Raw genomic sequence first — 16962 nt, forward strand, 5'->3', positions numbered from 1 at the left:
TGTCATTTACATTGGCTGGTGGAAAGTAGATGGATGCCATCATCTCTCAGGTTGCCAGAACTTGCAAAGACCTTTGAGTCCTACAAATCACCTTTCACATCACTCTAAAATTTGGACCAACTCTGAATCGATCAATCGAATGGGAAAACACCTTTCCTCTTTTGCTTTCTCTCCACTCCTGCTCCAGTGGCTTCCATTCCGGGTTCATTTCATGCCGAACATGTCTCATTATGGTATGCATCTCATTAGAATCTGAATAGGTAGAAAGCTTCCATAATTGCATCTCACTTCCTTCAGCATGCCACAGAGAGTAATTGAATACAATATATCCACACAAACCCAAGTATATATGAAGAGAGAGGGATATGAAGAGAAATTAACTTACAGTTGAAACTACTGCCAGAAGAGCAAGTGACATTTTCGGAATTTCATTTTGGGCTTCAGTTTAAATGCTTGACCTCAGGTTGAGAAAAGCCAGTCCAAAATCATTTGAATTTCACGATACGATGTATGCGCCATCCTACATGTTGAGGCAAGCACATCAGTGAAGCAGGAGAATGACTTCTTGAATACAGATGGAACATCATTTTAAAAAAACTCAAATCTTAGATTGCACATACATCATTGATTGTGAATTTGTCTGATAACTTCAAGGATGGCAACAGCCATTCCGATAAATAGATGGGCTTCTTTTGATATTTACTATTATCTGCAGAATAATGACAAAGCCAATTCTTTTTATCCATGATAAGAGCAAGAAATGGTCTTGGCTTAAATGATTTTTGAGCCATACCTGAAGGGCGCACAAGTATTCTGTGTGAAACAAAGGACTGCAACAACCAGAAAAGATTATTAAGGTTAATAAACCCCTTAAAGTCCAATGTTCAATTGAAGAAAAACAGTTATATAAATGTGGGATTCCTGTCAAATCTCCCACATTCTTTTATATATAGATGATTGGGTGTCGTTTGTAGAAAACCATATCTTTTTGTAGGTTTTCTACTTTTTGGGTGTATTTCTTGTATATGGGTGCCTCTTTATGCCCATGTTGTTAATAAGATTGTAACTTAAAAAAAATGAACCTGGGATTCCTGTCAAAGGCTGCAACGACAAGGCATAGAGGGAGAGGTCACAAGCATCTATACCTTAAAATCGATTTTCGACGGAACGAAAAAGCATCTATTTATGGAGCACTAATTTAAGAAGCTCATGATTCCTGATGTTTAAGGTCAAAACATAAAAGGGAAAATACACCAAGTACTCAGACATTCTTCTACAAGAGAAATACACATGTTCTTCCACGCTTATTTTTTGTAAAAGCATTTCATAAACAAAAACTTTCCCAGCATAAAAAGTCTGTGTCCGACTTCATCCAAAAAGCTGCAATGAATGAAATATCAAACTAAATTTGCTGCTCCCTGAATCAACATACCATGCATTAACATTTCTTTTGATGTTCAACCAGAGAGGTGCTATGAAAATTTGCCACTACTCCTATATAGCTATAGTGCCTTTCTGTTACCTATTTCTCATCTATACATCACAGTCCACACTTAATTCATATCAGGAGAAAGGGAAGTTACTGACACTCTCATTCATAAATTATGTCCGACTTTCCAAACATTCAAGGCCTATAGTGGAAGATTTCCAATTCCATCTGATTCGTAATAAACCACCACTTGCAAGAACCACCAATTTCGGCAGAAACTCCACCATTCTTTGATTGTTTCTGTTTTAGTTTCTGGATTTTGTTCCTTTATCACAACATTTTCAATATAATAGTCTTTCCATCTGACAATATATATGCAAGATATTAACACTGAAATATTTCCACCCTATGTTATATTTGCAAGAAATTAACACGACACACATTCAGAGCTGTGAAGAGCCCCACATTGTCCCTTTAAGGGATGAGAGGTCTCTTTATTATGGCTTGGGCAATCCTCAGCTTGAGGTTGAGTTAGGCCCAAAATCCATTTCTTTACATGGTATCAGAGTAGGACCTATTCCATTTCTCATTTCTGATTTTGGGCCCCATACCAAATTGTCCACGCACCAAATGTCCAGCCGTGGGTATGAGGTGTGTGAAGAACGTCTATTGGGTCTGCTATATGAATCCTTACTATATCCATTTCAGTTGAGAACCCATTCCATCCCAAAATTCAAAAACATGGCCCTTTTGAGTTCTCTTGTGTTTCCATTGACATGCAAAATTGTTTATAAGAAAAAAAACTAAAAGATTCCTAGCAAATATTGAATCTAATATATTTCGCCTATATGAATTTTTTACTTCCATTATGTTCTTTACTTTGCTAAATTGATTTTAGGTCCACATTGTCTTCCAACACTTCAATCATGATGGTTCATCATCGAATTTTCTCAGTTCATCTCTATTAACAAATCACTATAACTTTAAAAAGAAATAGTTTATTATAATGCTTAGCCTGAACAAGATGGCCAACAAATAATTTTTTTAGATAGGAAAAGATATCCATAAACCATCCCTAGAATTTCTTTCTCTGATAGGGCAAATGCAAGAGAACCCTCTACTATAGAGTGAAGTGGCAATACTAAAATTTAGCTAGAACATTTGAACTCTTGCATTCTTAGGTTGCTATGCTATATGAAACACAATGGATCCTTGCTCTCTTTAACTAAAAACGCAGAACACCAAAAAAACAAAAGAATATGCTGACTATACACAAGATTTTCATATATAATATGGTTACCTGCCATACTGAAGGCATATACTCCCGATACAGTTGAGCATTAGTACTACTCCTAATGGTCCTTGAGTCCAAGTTACTCTCAATAGACAACTGCCCTGTACTCCTGTTTTGAGTGGTTGCAAATCAGAAAACGATGAAAGTGAAAGGAGAACTATTTGTATGATTTAGCAGCTTAAAATCGTCAAGAAATGATCTTTGGAACAACTGAACAGTTCCATAAATATGGTATACAAAATGATCCTAAATTGATACTTTCAAAGGTGGACAAGCTAGTAACCACTATTGATGATCAAACAGAGAAAGTCCTGTACATGTTACGTTACTTGAATAGTTTAAAAATTAGTCAATCAGAACACAAACTGTCCAAAGCAATGAGCCCAGAATATGGAATTAAACCAGGGCACATTTACAGACAGACAGCACATATTGAGCTTTAATTTTTCCACCACATTCTATACACAGGATACTTATCATATTTATCTGGTCATTTGTAACCAGATTTTAGTAATGCGCAATACAAGATTTATTTTGGAATTTGGACAAAGGAAATGAACTGAATCTAACCTAATAACTTCGCGAGATGTAAATTTATCCTGTAAACTTGCTGCTTTTGTAGTTAGAACAAGCATCGGATGCACCACAAGAATCTTCTGGATCTCTTGAACGGCAATGTCTGACACACTTTGCAAAGACAGACTTCTCCTGGTAATAAGACAAATACGTAATGCTAAAATACTCAATTTGAGAATAAGAAGCAAAAAAGAATGGTGCAACCTATACAGAAAGCAAAGGAACATACTGAATCCTTTTCTCTCCTAAGAACCAAACCAAGTGTTAACATGAGGAGTGCTAGGTGAAAAACATGAACAGATGAAAGCAAACAGAACGAAACTTGTAACCATATATATAGTACTTGATTAGATGACATGTGAGGTTACCAAAACCACAACCTGCACCATCCCAACCTCCAGGAGAAAGAAGAAAAATAAATGACAACTGAACAACTGGGGTTTATTCAAAATGGTGGGGCTAAACAACAAAAACAAAGAAAAAGACAATTGAACTGCAACCTTCATTATAGGAATAGAGTTACACCTCTAAAAGACTACATTTATGTGCTCATGCCTGCAGAAAAAATGCTCTTAAGAAGCACCACTTTCAAACTGATAAAGTCTATATTTCAAAACTTTTAAGCACTCTCCAAGAGCTGAGACAGGTTTCCAAGAACTATTTATCTTACATGTGAATTTAGTATAACACATGCAGCATTTTAGCATGACCAAGAACAGGTTCATCTGTTAAGATGAATCCGAGTACTCTCCCAGCTCATCCAAGGAAAAAAAAAAAAGATCCATAGAGAGTAGAATGCAAATATCTTAAGCAAAACAATTGCATTTCTAATCACCTACTTACAATGTTTGACAGGCAATGGTCATTTTCCAGCTAATAAATAGGTAGCAGAAACTGCAGGCTTTCTTAACACCACAAAAATGCTACAAACTAAGGTGCTTGCAGGAAGTATTTGGAGATAAACTAACTTTCAGGGTTCTCCATAATTCCTCTGTTTGCTGTTCATTTTGAACTGCATCTTTCACTTATTTTCTCTCTTTACAAATGTAAGATATTATTGTGGACTCTAACCTGTTGTTGCTCCCTGGCGGTATAGATGGTGAAGCACGATCCATCCAATAAAAAGCTCCAATACTGGTCATACAAGAGAAACAACATATCTTAATAAACTACAGAACTTAGTTACACCATCAAGGAATATCAAAAGAAAAAGGAAAAAACCAAAGGAAACAAAGGGAAGAGGAACATAGATGGAGCGTCTGAACACAGATCTGATGCCTAACAGATAATCACTAAATGGGTAGTAATTATGAAGTACAATCCTAATGCCTGACAATGATCTGGTGAATAACAGAGAACAACCAGTAGTCCTTGCAACCTACATGACAAATCTAGTCAATAAAAAAATCTAGTCCAAGTGGAAACAGGAATTGATTATAGTCCCCACCCCACAGAGCATGCCAAAGAATCGGACAAGGAATTAATGATAAAAATGGAAGAGAACACATAAGCTTTTTCCCATAACAAGACACGTTTTGATAAATTAGTTGTGTCCTTCCTTGGACATTCCCCTGATAAAGAAAAAGGTCACTTTATAAGACTATCATACTGTAGTACCATAGGATTGGCTGTTTTAACATGGCCATATGAATAAATCGGCAAACTGCCTAACAGCAAAGATAAGTCAAGAATAATGCCTTATCATGAATTGTTTGATTTATCTATCCGTATACTTATCCTAGGAATACTTCTATTCTGTAGGTTGAATGATACTACTGTTAAAACTTCAAGTGTCTCTTTATTATTTGTATGAAACTAAACCACCAAATTCAACATCAAGAAGAGCATTAGAAGGAACCTGTCAATCATAAGCAAATAAACACCACTGCCATGTGCCTCTTTTTCCTTTTGAAGTTGGAAATGCAATGTCTGCAACAAAACGAGATTGAAAGAATAGGTGACATACTTGTATATAAATTGAATTATTTATATTGAAAAATAAAAAAAAAGTATCTCACAAACTAATCCAATCAAAAGAATACATTGTAGAAATACAGAAAATGATAAATAAAAAATAAATTAACAACATATATTCACAGTGAGAAGTGTTGGATTATGTCAAATTACACGACCAGCTTGTCTAAAAGTTTAAAATGTTGAAAGGATACACTTCTTTTTACCTAATCATATCTTTAACACCCCCTATTCTTTAGGGTAAGTCAAGCACATTGACATCTTTTTAGAAATGATGGGGGTGAGGCTTAAACTCAAGATTAATGTTGACCTATGTCAAACTCTGATAACATGTTTTAAAAAAAATGGACATTGAGCCTTATGCAGCTCCAAAAATTAGAGCATGAGGCAGATTGTCAAAACCACATAACCAGACTACATCTCATATTCTTAACCATGGAGCTCAACATTGCCAAGCCTCCTTAATATGTAATTGTTAACATTCCAACCCCCACTCCCTATCTTCGGGATATTTCATAATATACATCTAAGATAATGACATTTATCATCCTCAAACGAAACTAGCTCACAAATCTACGATAAATGGAAAGGGGGTACAAGTTTCTATTTTTACACCAATATATTTTGACAAGACAATGTCAACGTAGAACCATCTCAACCTCTATCAAACATTCAGTCACTTTATTTACATCACTACCTTCAAAGAGATTGCAGACATGGTCTTGAGTGTTGGTTCTAACAATAATATTAACAAAAAAAGATCTACCAAAGCATTAACAAGGTTGAAGGAACAAAAGCTATACTTTATTGACGGGAGAGATAGACTTATTAAAAGAGAGAAAAGATAGGTAGGAAAGCAAAAAATAGATAAAATGAGGAAGTTAAAACCTAAGTACTCATTCTAACTCACCTTAAGAGTAGCAAGAAATTCAAAACTATCATAACAGCGGATGTACAAGAACCTTCTCATGCTGACAGCGAACAATTCTTTGCCATATTCTGTGTGTGCATCCTTTGATCCACTAGGAGAATTATCCACCTTATTTAGCTTGTGGCCTATGCCATTGCCTGATTAGACAAAATAAACCAAATACTACTTGCATCAAATGTATGAGGCCATAAACATATTTAATTACTAGTTTCTTTTTTTGAAATAGGTAACTTTGTATTCACACAAAAGAACTCATCAAAATCGATGAGGTGGGATTTACAAACCCCCAGGGGGTGCCATCAAACTCAAATCCAAAAAGACAAAACTAACTTTACAATTGGCTTTTAAACTCCACAAGGCTATCTACTTCCCCCACTAAATTTTGCTTACACCAAAAATACAAAAGACTAAGACATCTCATCTTGATCTCCTCTGGGCTGCTAACCTTTCCTTCAAAACATCTCCCATTCCTTTCCTTCCATAGTGTCCACCATATGCAAGCAGGAATATTTTTCCACCAGTCTTCTTTTGATCTTCTCTTTCCGATTCCTTGCCAGTGTGTTAGGACCTCAAAAGTGGTTCTGGGCATTGTCCAGTTAGCCCCGAGTATCCAAACGAACATGTTCCACAGATCTGTAGCTATCTTGCAATGCAGAAACAGATGACCATTTACTTCAGTCTTCTGTCCGCACTGTAGCACTTTGAACAGATCTGTATACCTCTTCTTTGTAGCACTTCATGGGTGAGACAAGCTCTTCTAATTACAAACCAAGTGAAACATGCAACTTTTAATGAAACCTTAATTTTCTAGATTAATTTCCAGGGCCAAACTGTTGTCAATGAATGATTGGTATTCCTCTCCCAATAGCATGATTTAACTGTAAAAACCCCTCTGCTATCCAGTCTCCAAACTGGTTTGTCAGGCTCTGTGACAGTGCCTGGAAACAAGTTTAAAGCATGCAGTAGGTCTGCTACTCTTCCAACCTCCCAATCATTTAGAGCCCTTCTGAACATAAGGTCCCAACTTTGAGGGGTCCACATTTGCGCTATAGTGTCATTCTGCTGTAGACTGATAATGTACAGATCAGGAAAAAGTATCCTCAGATTTACATCACCTAACCAGGTCTCGTTCCAGAAACTGGTCTTCAAACCATTCCCCACTCTGAAGGTCACCTTTGCACTGAATTCAGGCCACATTCTCCTGATGGTTTTCCATACAGAGCACTCAAAAGTGCCATTCACCTCTTCAGTTATCCAGTTGCTTTGTAGGCCATATTTCTCAGCAATAAACCTCCTCCATAATGCCATATCTTCACAACAGAATCTCCACAACCATTTTTGCAGCAGACTGGTGTTGTGAGTACTCAACTTCTTAATGCCCAGACCTCCTTGTGCTTTGCTCATTGTCACCTCTTCCCATTTAACCAGGTTGTATCCTTGCTTCTCTTTATTTCCTTGCCAGAGGAAAACCCTTCTCAGCTTGTCGAGTTTCTTTCCAATACTTTTTGGTAGTGGAAAAAGACTTAGCATATAAGTCGGAAGTGCATCCAGAACTGATTTTATGAGAGTCAATCTACCTCCCAGGGATATATATTGACTCTTCCACCTTGTCAGCTTCCTTTCACTTCTCTCCAAAACTTCACTCCATACTTCCAATTTTTTGTTCTTGGCGCCCAAGGGCATCCCCAGGTATTTGGTGGGAAGAGAAGCTACTTGGCAGCCCAGGTTGTCAGCAAGGCCTTGCATGTCATTAACTTGATTAACCGGGAACAAGCAACTCTTTTGCCAGTTCACATGTAGTCCTGATATGCCTTCAAAAATGGTTAGTATTGCCCTCAAATGTCTAATTTGTGACACTTCTGCACCACAGAACACTAAAGAGTCGTCCGCATATAGAAGGTGTGTGACCTCCATATTATTGGCTCTGTTTATATGTGCACCAAAACCTCTAATCCACCCCATTTCATTAGCCTTTCTGACCATGTAGTTGAGTCCCTCCATTGCTACGAGAAATAAGAAAGGAGACATGGGATCTCTTTGTCTCAATCCCCTTTGTGATTAAAAAAAACCTTCAGGGCTCCCATTTATAATAATTGAGAACTTCACTGTTGACACACAAAACTTGATCCAATTCACCCATTTCCTTCCAAACCCCATTTCACTCAGAACTTTCCAGAGGTAGTTCCAGTTTCTCTACTGTTATGAACATGTGTGTGTGTGTGTATTCTTCATTTGTGGAAGGGCCAGTTATGGTGAAATGGGGCAAAGTTATTCCTTTGGAGACAATAAGTCGTGGTTAGAGGATAAGCCCCTATTCTGCTTCATTTGCACCTATCCTCGCTAAGCATCGAGCTTGTCACTTGAATTACACTTTATAATTTGCACTACAGGCATTCAGAATTTGGAATTTTTTCTTTTGATAACCAAGAAATCTCCAAGGGCTAGTGGAAATTCAGTGGACATCATAATTTGGAACCTTTATAATTCTAACCCTTGCACAACAGTTTTTTCTACTTTTTAGTTTCTCATTTGAAAATCTCAAAAAGATATTGGTTATTAGTGAAACGCCAACCTCTACAATCAAGGGAGCATAGCTCTCAACTCTTACCAAATTTTAAGTGATACCTATGTGCTTCATTTATGTTTTTTCCTGTTGAAAAGTCCATGAAATGTCATGAATGTGCACCAAGATGATGTCAAACTATATGGATAAAAGTGTTCAGTGTTTAACTCTAAAAATCTATCAACTATCTACAGATAAAAGGATCTTGAAAACAGAGTTGTCGATCTTCCACATGGGTCTGTCAACTCCTTCAAACGTCCTGTTTCATTCTCTACACATCATCCAGTAGATGCATAACGATGCCATATTCCAAAACCTCATTTCTTTCCTTTCCTTCCGTATTCTGCTCAACCTCCATGTTCTGAGAGCATCAACAACTGTTAACGGAGTGCCCATTATATATTAAATATGGAATACACCATACTAAAAAGATCCATGACATACAAAAAAATAAGAACCTAATGTTTAGAGTCCTTCCTTCCTTTCTTGCGCTTACAATACCTACACGTTATTATACAACTCTACTCCTAATCCTGTGTTACATCTATCTTATCACGATTTCAAATCTTCTGTGCAGTCACTGAATTTTAAACTTTTTTTCCAATAAATATTAACCTATAGAGCTTAGAGTTAAATAGCTAACCTGACACCTCTGACATTGAAAACTCATCTATCAAAGTTACTCAAATTGAAATCTGTGAGCATTCAGAAGATGCTCACAAAAGCAAACAGAAGACGGCAGCTCAGTTCCTTAAACTATTCTGCATTTTCCATTGGGTATGCTTCTTCAATTGCAGCATAATGAATGGCATCATTTTTCTGATGGATAATAAAGAATTTCGATCATTCCAACACCAAAATCAAACATATTCATTTACTTCAACCAGCTTGTCAATATTGTAAGTTTGCAACATCAAGAATGACATTTTCAAATAATTACCTAACTCATTAAGCCCAATATTCAGTTACAACGAATCAATTAACAGCACCCATGAGTTCAGTTCTTTCTTGTTAGAGAGCTTAGACAGTTCTTTCCTCCACTTATCAGAACACCCTTGTATAAAAATGCAATATTATGATAGACTACACAAAGTCACAAAGCATATCAACAGTATTGCAAAACCAAAAAACATAGTGTGCAATCGCTATTAAAAACTCATGTTAACTCAGGCAAAACTGAGAAAATTAAGTCAACTCTCAATTTATAAACAGAATGGTTACTGAGCCTTTCTTGAAAATGCTTTTCTTGAGCCAAGTGTCTATCGATAACCGCCTCTCCACCTCTCACAAGGTAGGGCTGTAGCGGTAAGGTTTGTGTACACCCCACTCGTGGAATCACATTGGGTATGTTGTTGTTGTTGTTGAATGGTTACTGGCTTTTTCTAACACCCAACTGGCTCATCAATTCAAAACAAGTATTGGATTGATCGACTCAACACACGAACATGTTATATTTTTTAAGTGCTATTTCAAAATTGATTCTAAAATCAAAATATGTTATTGCAATATTACTATGGCTATTATTATTATAGCAGTTTATGTAATTAGGAACTAGACAATTAAGCAGTACAAGGGACTACACAAAAGTTCTTTCAATAATGGATGATGAGAGATCATTCACAGAAAAAAAAAATCTCAGAAATGGATAATGAGAGATGTACAGAATCTTCAAGGGTGATGAATCTTTTAATTTATTTTTTTTGAGAAAGTTAACATTTTATAGACAACAATACACCAATGGTGTAAATTACAACAGGAGTATACAGTAAGCAAAACCAAAAGTTCTATCATTTATACCCCTCCTAAACTATCTAAAAAGGCAGTAATAGCCTCCATCTCTTTGGGGAGGACATGATTACACCAAAAATAAAGGGTTATAAGACAGTTCAACTTCAAACTCTAGAAAGGGATGAATCTTTTAGTTTAATTCAACTGAATTGCTGATCAGCAGTCTCTGGCTGTCAACAAAAACTTTCGAAGTGGTAGAGGATTCATTGTTGCAAGAGTTGACCTTTTGTCTACTTTGTATGCATAGATGATTGGCAACATTTTTGGGAGGCTTAATGTGTGTTTTTAATACATTATGTAAAAACAACAACCAATTTGGTGTAATATCAATAAATACTTTGATTAATTGAAAAATGAAAACAAAAAGGAATTCTTTTTTGTTAGTAACAAAAGAGAGTTTTGAAACCATATTACCATATCAACAATATGGTTCCAGGAAAACACAAATTAGTCATAAATTTCCAGCAATTGACTAAACTATAAAATTAGAGCCTCCATATTCTAAACAACATGAAATTCCAAAAATACAAAATAAACAAGCTCAAGAATAAATATCTACCATTTGCTCGAATGATCCGCTGCTTCAGTAATCGTGAAAGGCTTAACACATCAAAACGACAATCCAGGTCAACAAACATAACTAATCGCTCCAAGCCTCCATAGTTTACACCCTTCCACTCCTTAGGCAAAATACAATTAATAGCAGCCTAGCATGAACCAAAAAGAATCACATTAAGCTTATTATTTGAGAGACATAATATATGTAATACCATCTAGTTAGGATTAATGCTGTTGTAATTTTCTTAAAAAATCTACAGTAACAATTTTTATATTTGCCAGGACTCTTTTTAATCAAGTTAGGGACTTGTATGTCCATCGAGAGTATGAATAAGTGTGGAGTTCCGAGACCTCCTTATTTGAAAGACAAAATATTTCCCCTTGTTCATGAAGTATTATTTCATTATTTGCAAATACTCAGTTTGGTCTTTGTCATTTTCGGGTACTTCAACTGAAAATTGAATAGTGGTATGAATGTGTATTCCAAGTGAAGTTTTTCAAATCTTCAATTCCCATCCCTAAATCCACAACTAGGACTTCCATAAACTTTTCTCAAATTCAACTTCAAATAATCTTCTTGCAGATTTAACTGAAAATTGTCCAAGTTCCCAATTAGTATTGGTATGAAATAGACCCATATTATTATTTTTTCATAACCGTGGCGTCCGAGCAAACTTTCACGCACCTCAACTAATTTCACGGGATAATGTCAGCTCCCACTCCCACTGGGGACAAAAACCAGGTAATTTTATCCACCAAGTCTAAGATAGATGGGAAGAAATGAATTCGAACCTACAACCTCATGGTACTCAGCCCACTTTATTGTCCACTAGGTCACACCCATGGGTGCTGACATAGACCCATATGGAGCAAAATGGTCACATAGAATCCATACTTCTAAAACATCCGACCCTAACTAGTCAGGTAATGGATTAATATTGGTAACACTACAAAATGTGAGAGTCCACAAAGCAAAAGAAAATGGTCAAAAATGCACCTAAAGTATCCCAATTTTTCGAGTTTCATACCTAAACTATCAGGTCTGTGCATTTCCTACCTAAACTATAACCAATTATTTATCAAAATACATCTCAACAATCAATTGTTTATTTTTCTTACCTGAACAATGGGATATTTCAGTTTATGAAACTCACATACCTACTAGTTGAATTGTGTTTTAATAAATAGTTAGGGATAGTTCAGATAGAAAACTCACACAATTGATCGTTCATTCAGATATGAAACCCAAAAAACCTGAATACATTAAGAGTGTCTATATATGCACATTAAATCACTGATTCAAAATTATGAATTGGCATCTATAAAATGTAGCTGAACAGAAATGAAAAAGAAAAATTAATAAATAGAGTTTTTTTTTCATGTGACTTGCCTGCATAAGAATGCGAGTTTTTGAAGAAGGAGAAGGACCGACGATTTCGACAACATTGCCGGGACGGAGAGGAATGCGATGCAGAGGTGGAGGTAATGGTAGAAATGGCCGCTCTGAGAAAACCCTAGTGAGAAATTGCTTCGCCGTTTCGTCTGCTTCAGTCCATTCTCTCGCCGACGACGCCATTTCTACTCTTCCTCAGTTGCTTGGAGCTGAAAATGGAAAAAGGGAGACAGTGAACCAGCTCTACAATACTAAAAAAAGAATATATTTTTAATTTTTTTTTTTACATATTATGAAATTTTCATTTTATTTTTTAACTTACAAATGGTTATAAAAGATCATTTTTAATTATTTCACTTTTTCTTTTTAATTTAAAAGGTGTATAAAAGCTAGGATAAAAAAATGCTCCCTTGATTTAATATTATTATTTATCCACATTACATAAATGCACCGGTGAGGAGATGCAAGAGGTTGGTTATACAGGGTAGGATACAGTAGAGACAAAGGTAGACTGAAAAAGTGTTGAAAAGAGGTAATAAGATAGGATATGACTTAATTTCGTGTTATCGAGGGTATGATCTTAGATAGGAGAGTGTGGATGACACATATTAGGGTAGAAGTTTAGTACCTAAATTTGTTGCATTTGAAATTTTGAATCGAGGTTCTTTAGAAAATAATCTCTCTACCTCCACGGGTTAGTAATAAGATTTGTGTATATATTACCCTATCTAGACTCCACTTGTGGAATTTCACGTATTATATTGTTATTGTTATCGTATGTATCTACATCACTAGAAGTATTTGTTTCAAATTATTATCAAAATTGAAACAAAACAAATCTAATTTTTTTTGTTTTGCCCTTAAAGTTAATTCGAAAATATAAATATTGTGAAGTCTAAAAAAAAGTTAATCCATTTATTGATCTTAGTATTGATAGATAGGGTACATAAATAAAGTATATTACAAAGAATTGAAAGGGGAAATTAGTAAAAATGTCTTTCTTATTTATGATTTCTTAGAAGGTGTGTGTAAAAGAAAATGTGGATAAGTAATACAAAACAAATGAGGTAATTTATTTGACTCGTAAAGTCTAGACGCATAATGCTATCACATAAATTGAGATAGAAAAAAATAATACTTATGAATCATTTTCAAATGGGAGAATATCTAATTACACCTTTGGTTCAAAAATATTTGCCATAATTCGCTTTTCGAAAGTTCATTAACTAATTTCTAGAACTAAATTAAATCGTATTTTAAAATTAAAAGTTAAATACTCAACAATTATACAAAAATATGCTAGGAGTTATAAAAAAAAATTCACATCAATATAGTAAAAAAGATACACAATAAATATTAACCCAACAAATATTTTGAGACTGAAAAATCTCTTTTTATTTAGATTCACACATGAAACTTACGCATAAAAATTAATTACAATGCTTTCACTAGGAACGAGTGTAACCTTTCGGACTACAAATTCATAACTTCCAACACAGACTATATTAGACTTGAACCTATAATTTTAACATTACAACAACTTCACTAGTAAAAATCTTAAAACTTGCGACCTATTAACTTAAATCCCGAATCCGCGTCTAGGTTTCTTGTGACATATTCTAGCAGTTCGCATTGTGCACAAATAGGTGCATACTTTTTCTTTGCCTCAAGTGTCCCTGTATTTGGTTCCTCAGCCATAACAACACTTGCAAATGAACTTGTTTCAACTATTGCCACTAAGGCAAAAGCCAATTCCCTCCTTGATCCATTGCTCTTTTTTCCCTCTTTTTTTGTCACAATTTTTTCATCCTTATTAAAAGCATTAACTTTTAGCACTCTTCTTCTATTTGAATGCGCGGAGAGGGGGGAAACCCCTTCGTTCCTGGTTCTCCTGTAGTTGGATCCTCCGATATGAACTAGAAATGAAGATGACATAAGTAAAGAAGCCATTAGTGTATAGTTTTTGTTTTGTTTTTTTTTTTTTTTTTTTTTTTTGTAGTTAGCACAATAATGTTGTAATGGTTGATAATTATATTTTTGTGTTATATAAAGTTGCATATGATGAATTGTGCTAGAAGGATCCATTTGATCAATCAAAAATCTTATCTATTAATTTTGTGCTGTCAAGTAATTAAACTTGTGAATATGATTGGCTTCTTGATTCTTCTTTTGTATGAATTGTGCTAGAAGAATCCATTGGAATAAAAAATATTAGAATATTCAACAAAATATTGGAAATTTGCTATTAATGATGAAGACAACTTAACAAATCAATTTTCTTGGTATCAATGAGTAATAGTAAATTAGTCAAGCTTTGTGTGGTTGGTAAAATCACACTAAATTTATGAAATGATCATATTTTTATAATATTTGAATACAAAAATAAATTCAATAATATAAACCTAAAATTGGACACAAATGTGTTTTAATTTTTTTTTTTTTGAGATACAAAAAATATGGGTTCGATTGAGTTCAATATCTTACATAATATTTGAAACTCTTATCTTTATTTTATAAAAAAAATACTACTGTATTTTACTTTCTCATGTTATTAATGTTTTATGTTTTTTACTTTTTCTTTTTGTAAGAAAATGTTTTTAATTTTTCTGCTATTAAATTGATTTCAAATATTTTGAAAAATGTTTTTCACTAATTTTCATCCAATTTAAGAGAAAAAAAAGATTTTCCTGTAAAAAGTAAGGAAACCATATTCCAACCAGACCTAATTGTCGATACTGAACCCAACTTTGACCTCGACCCAACCTAGAACCCGACTCCTCACCCCGATCCCGATTGATGACTGGACTCTCGCCCCGATCCTGACCGAAGACTCGACCCTCGCCCCAATTCAGACCCTGATCTTGGACTCAACTCCCGACCCAACTCTCAGTTTGGACCATAAACCCAATCCTAACTCCAATTTGAGATCCAACTCTCGGCCCTTACCTTGGATCAACCCCGAGTCGAGATCCAACTACCAATCTGAATCCTGACCGAAAACCTAACTCTAGATTTTTATATTTAAGTTAAAATTTCCTAATATTGAATATTTGTAAAAAAATAAAAAATAAATAATAAAAGCTATAACAAATATTACTTAAATGGGGAAGAAAAATTAGTACACCCCATGAAATTTTTATATTTAAGTTATTGGTTCACTTCTTTGTTTGGACTTCTTGCAACTAGAGAATTCTATACCATTAGTTGACTTAAAGTCTTCTTCTGTCATTTTTAGACAAAGAAAAATTATGATACCAAATTAAAGATTGATANAGTTTATAAGATGTACTTTCTCAATGCTCACATGTACCTTCCAAAAATTATGATACCAAATTAAAGTCTTCTTCTGTCATTTTTAGACAAAGAAAAATTATGATACCAAATTAAAGATTGATATAACACAATTGAGTAAATAACGTGTGGAAAAAAAAAAGGCCCAATATTAGAATATTCAACAGAATATTGGAAATTTGCTATTAATAATGAAGACAACTTCACAAATCAATTTTCTTGGTATTAATGGGTACTAGTAAATAAATCATATCAAAATTCTTGTTCAACCTCACTATCCAATCTTGACCGAGAATACGTCTCTTAACCCTAACAAGAGCCCAACTCCAGATCCGGATCCGGACTACGATCTCTACCCAACTCAGGACCAGACTCCCGATCCACCCCAACTCTGATCAGAGACTCGACTCTCGATCCAGACTTCGATCTAGGACTCAACTCCTAACCCTATTCCATTTAGCACCCTTTTGATTATTTTTTTATATACATAAATCTATGCTCAATTATACATATCTAAAACACATATTAAAATTCGTTAAAATTTCAGTCATGACTAAATATTCGTGCAATTTTTATAACAAATGTTACTTAAATGGGACAACAAAATTAGAACACCACACGATTATTATTTTTTTAATGTAAGTTAAAATTCACTTCTTTAGTTGGACTCCTTGACTAAGTAGTGGCAACACTTTCAAGATAAAGAATTCTATGCCATTAGTTGACTTAAAGTCTTCTCTGTCCTTAATTGGCCAAAGAAAATATATGACACCAAATTAAAGATTGATATAAAAATATTGGAACAATAACGTGTGGAAAAAATAAGGGGGGGGGGGGGGGTCTAATATTAGCATATTCAACACAATATTGGAAATTTGCTAATATAATAATAATAATAAAGAAGACAACTTTACAAACCAATTTTTCTTGATATTAATGAGTCATGAAGAAAACTTTTCTATGTTAATTAATTTAAGGTTGTGTCATATCATGTTTTCTTCACCTTTAATACAACTAAATTCTTGAACTCTTTACAATACCATTGTATGGATGGTTGTTACCGATTAGTATTGTATTGTTAGTTTAAATGTTATGTTTGTTTTGATTGTTATTTATATTTTATCGCAGCGTATCGTTCAAATTCATAATTAGATAACAACGAAAA

General features: G+C 34.5%; 1 protein-coding gene across 1 annotated transcript; it reads right to left on the minus strand.

The window, feature by feature from the left end:
- Positions 1–143: 143 nt before the first annotated feature.
- On the minus strand, positions 144–12727 carry LOC125849765 (DNA repair protein XRCC2 homolog). Its single transcript, XM_049529737.1, has 11 exons — positions 12504–12727; positions 11115–11262; positions 6184–6341; positions 5158–5228; positions 4371–4433; positions 3294–3431; positions 2730–2832; positions 794–830; positions 621–709; positions 386–520; positions 144–291 (listed from the first exon to the last, which is right to left on the minus strand). The coding sequence occupies exons 1-10, from the start codon at positions 12687–12689 to the stop codon at positions 497–499; spliced, it is 1017 nt and encodes a 338-aa protein (XP_049385694.1). The 5' UTR covers positions 12690–12727; the 3' UTR covers positions 144–291; positions 386–496.
- Between the last annotated feature and the right edge of the window lie 4235 nt (positions 12728–16962).

This window comes from Solanum stenotomum, unplaced genomic scaffold, assembly GCF_019186545.1.
Source record: "Solanum stenotomum isolate F172 unplaced genomic scaffold, ASM1918654v1 scaffold10327, whole genome shotgun sequence".
Taxonomy (NCBI): domain Eukaryota; kingdom Viridiplantae; phylum Streptophyta; class Magnoliopsida; order Solanales; family Solanaceae; genus Solanum; species Solanum stenotomum.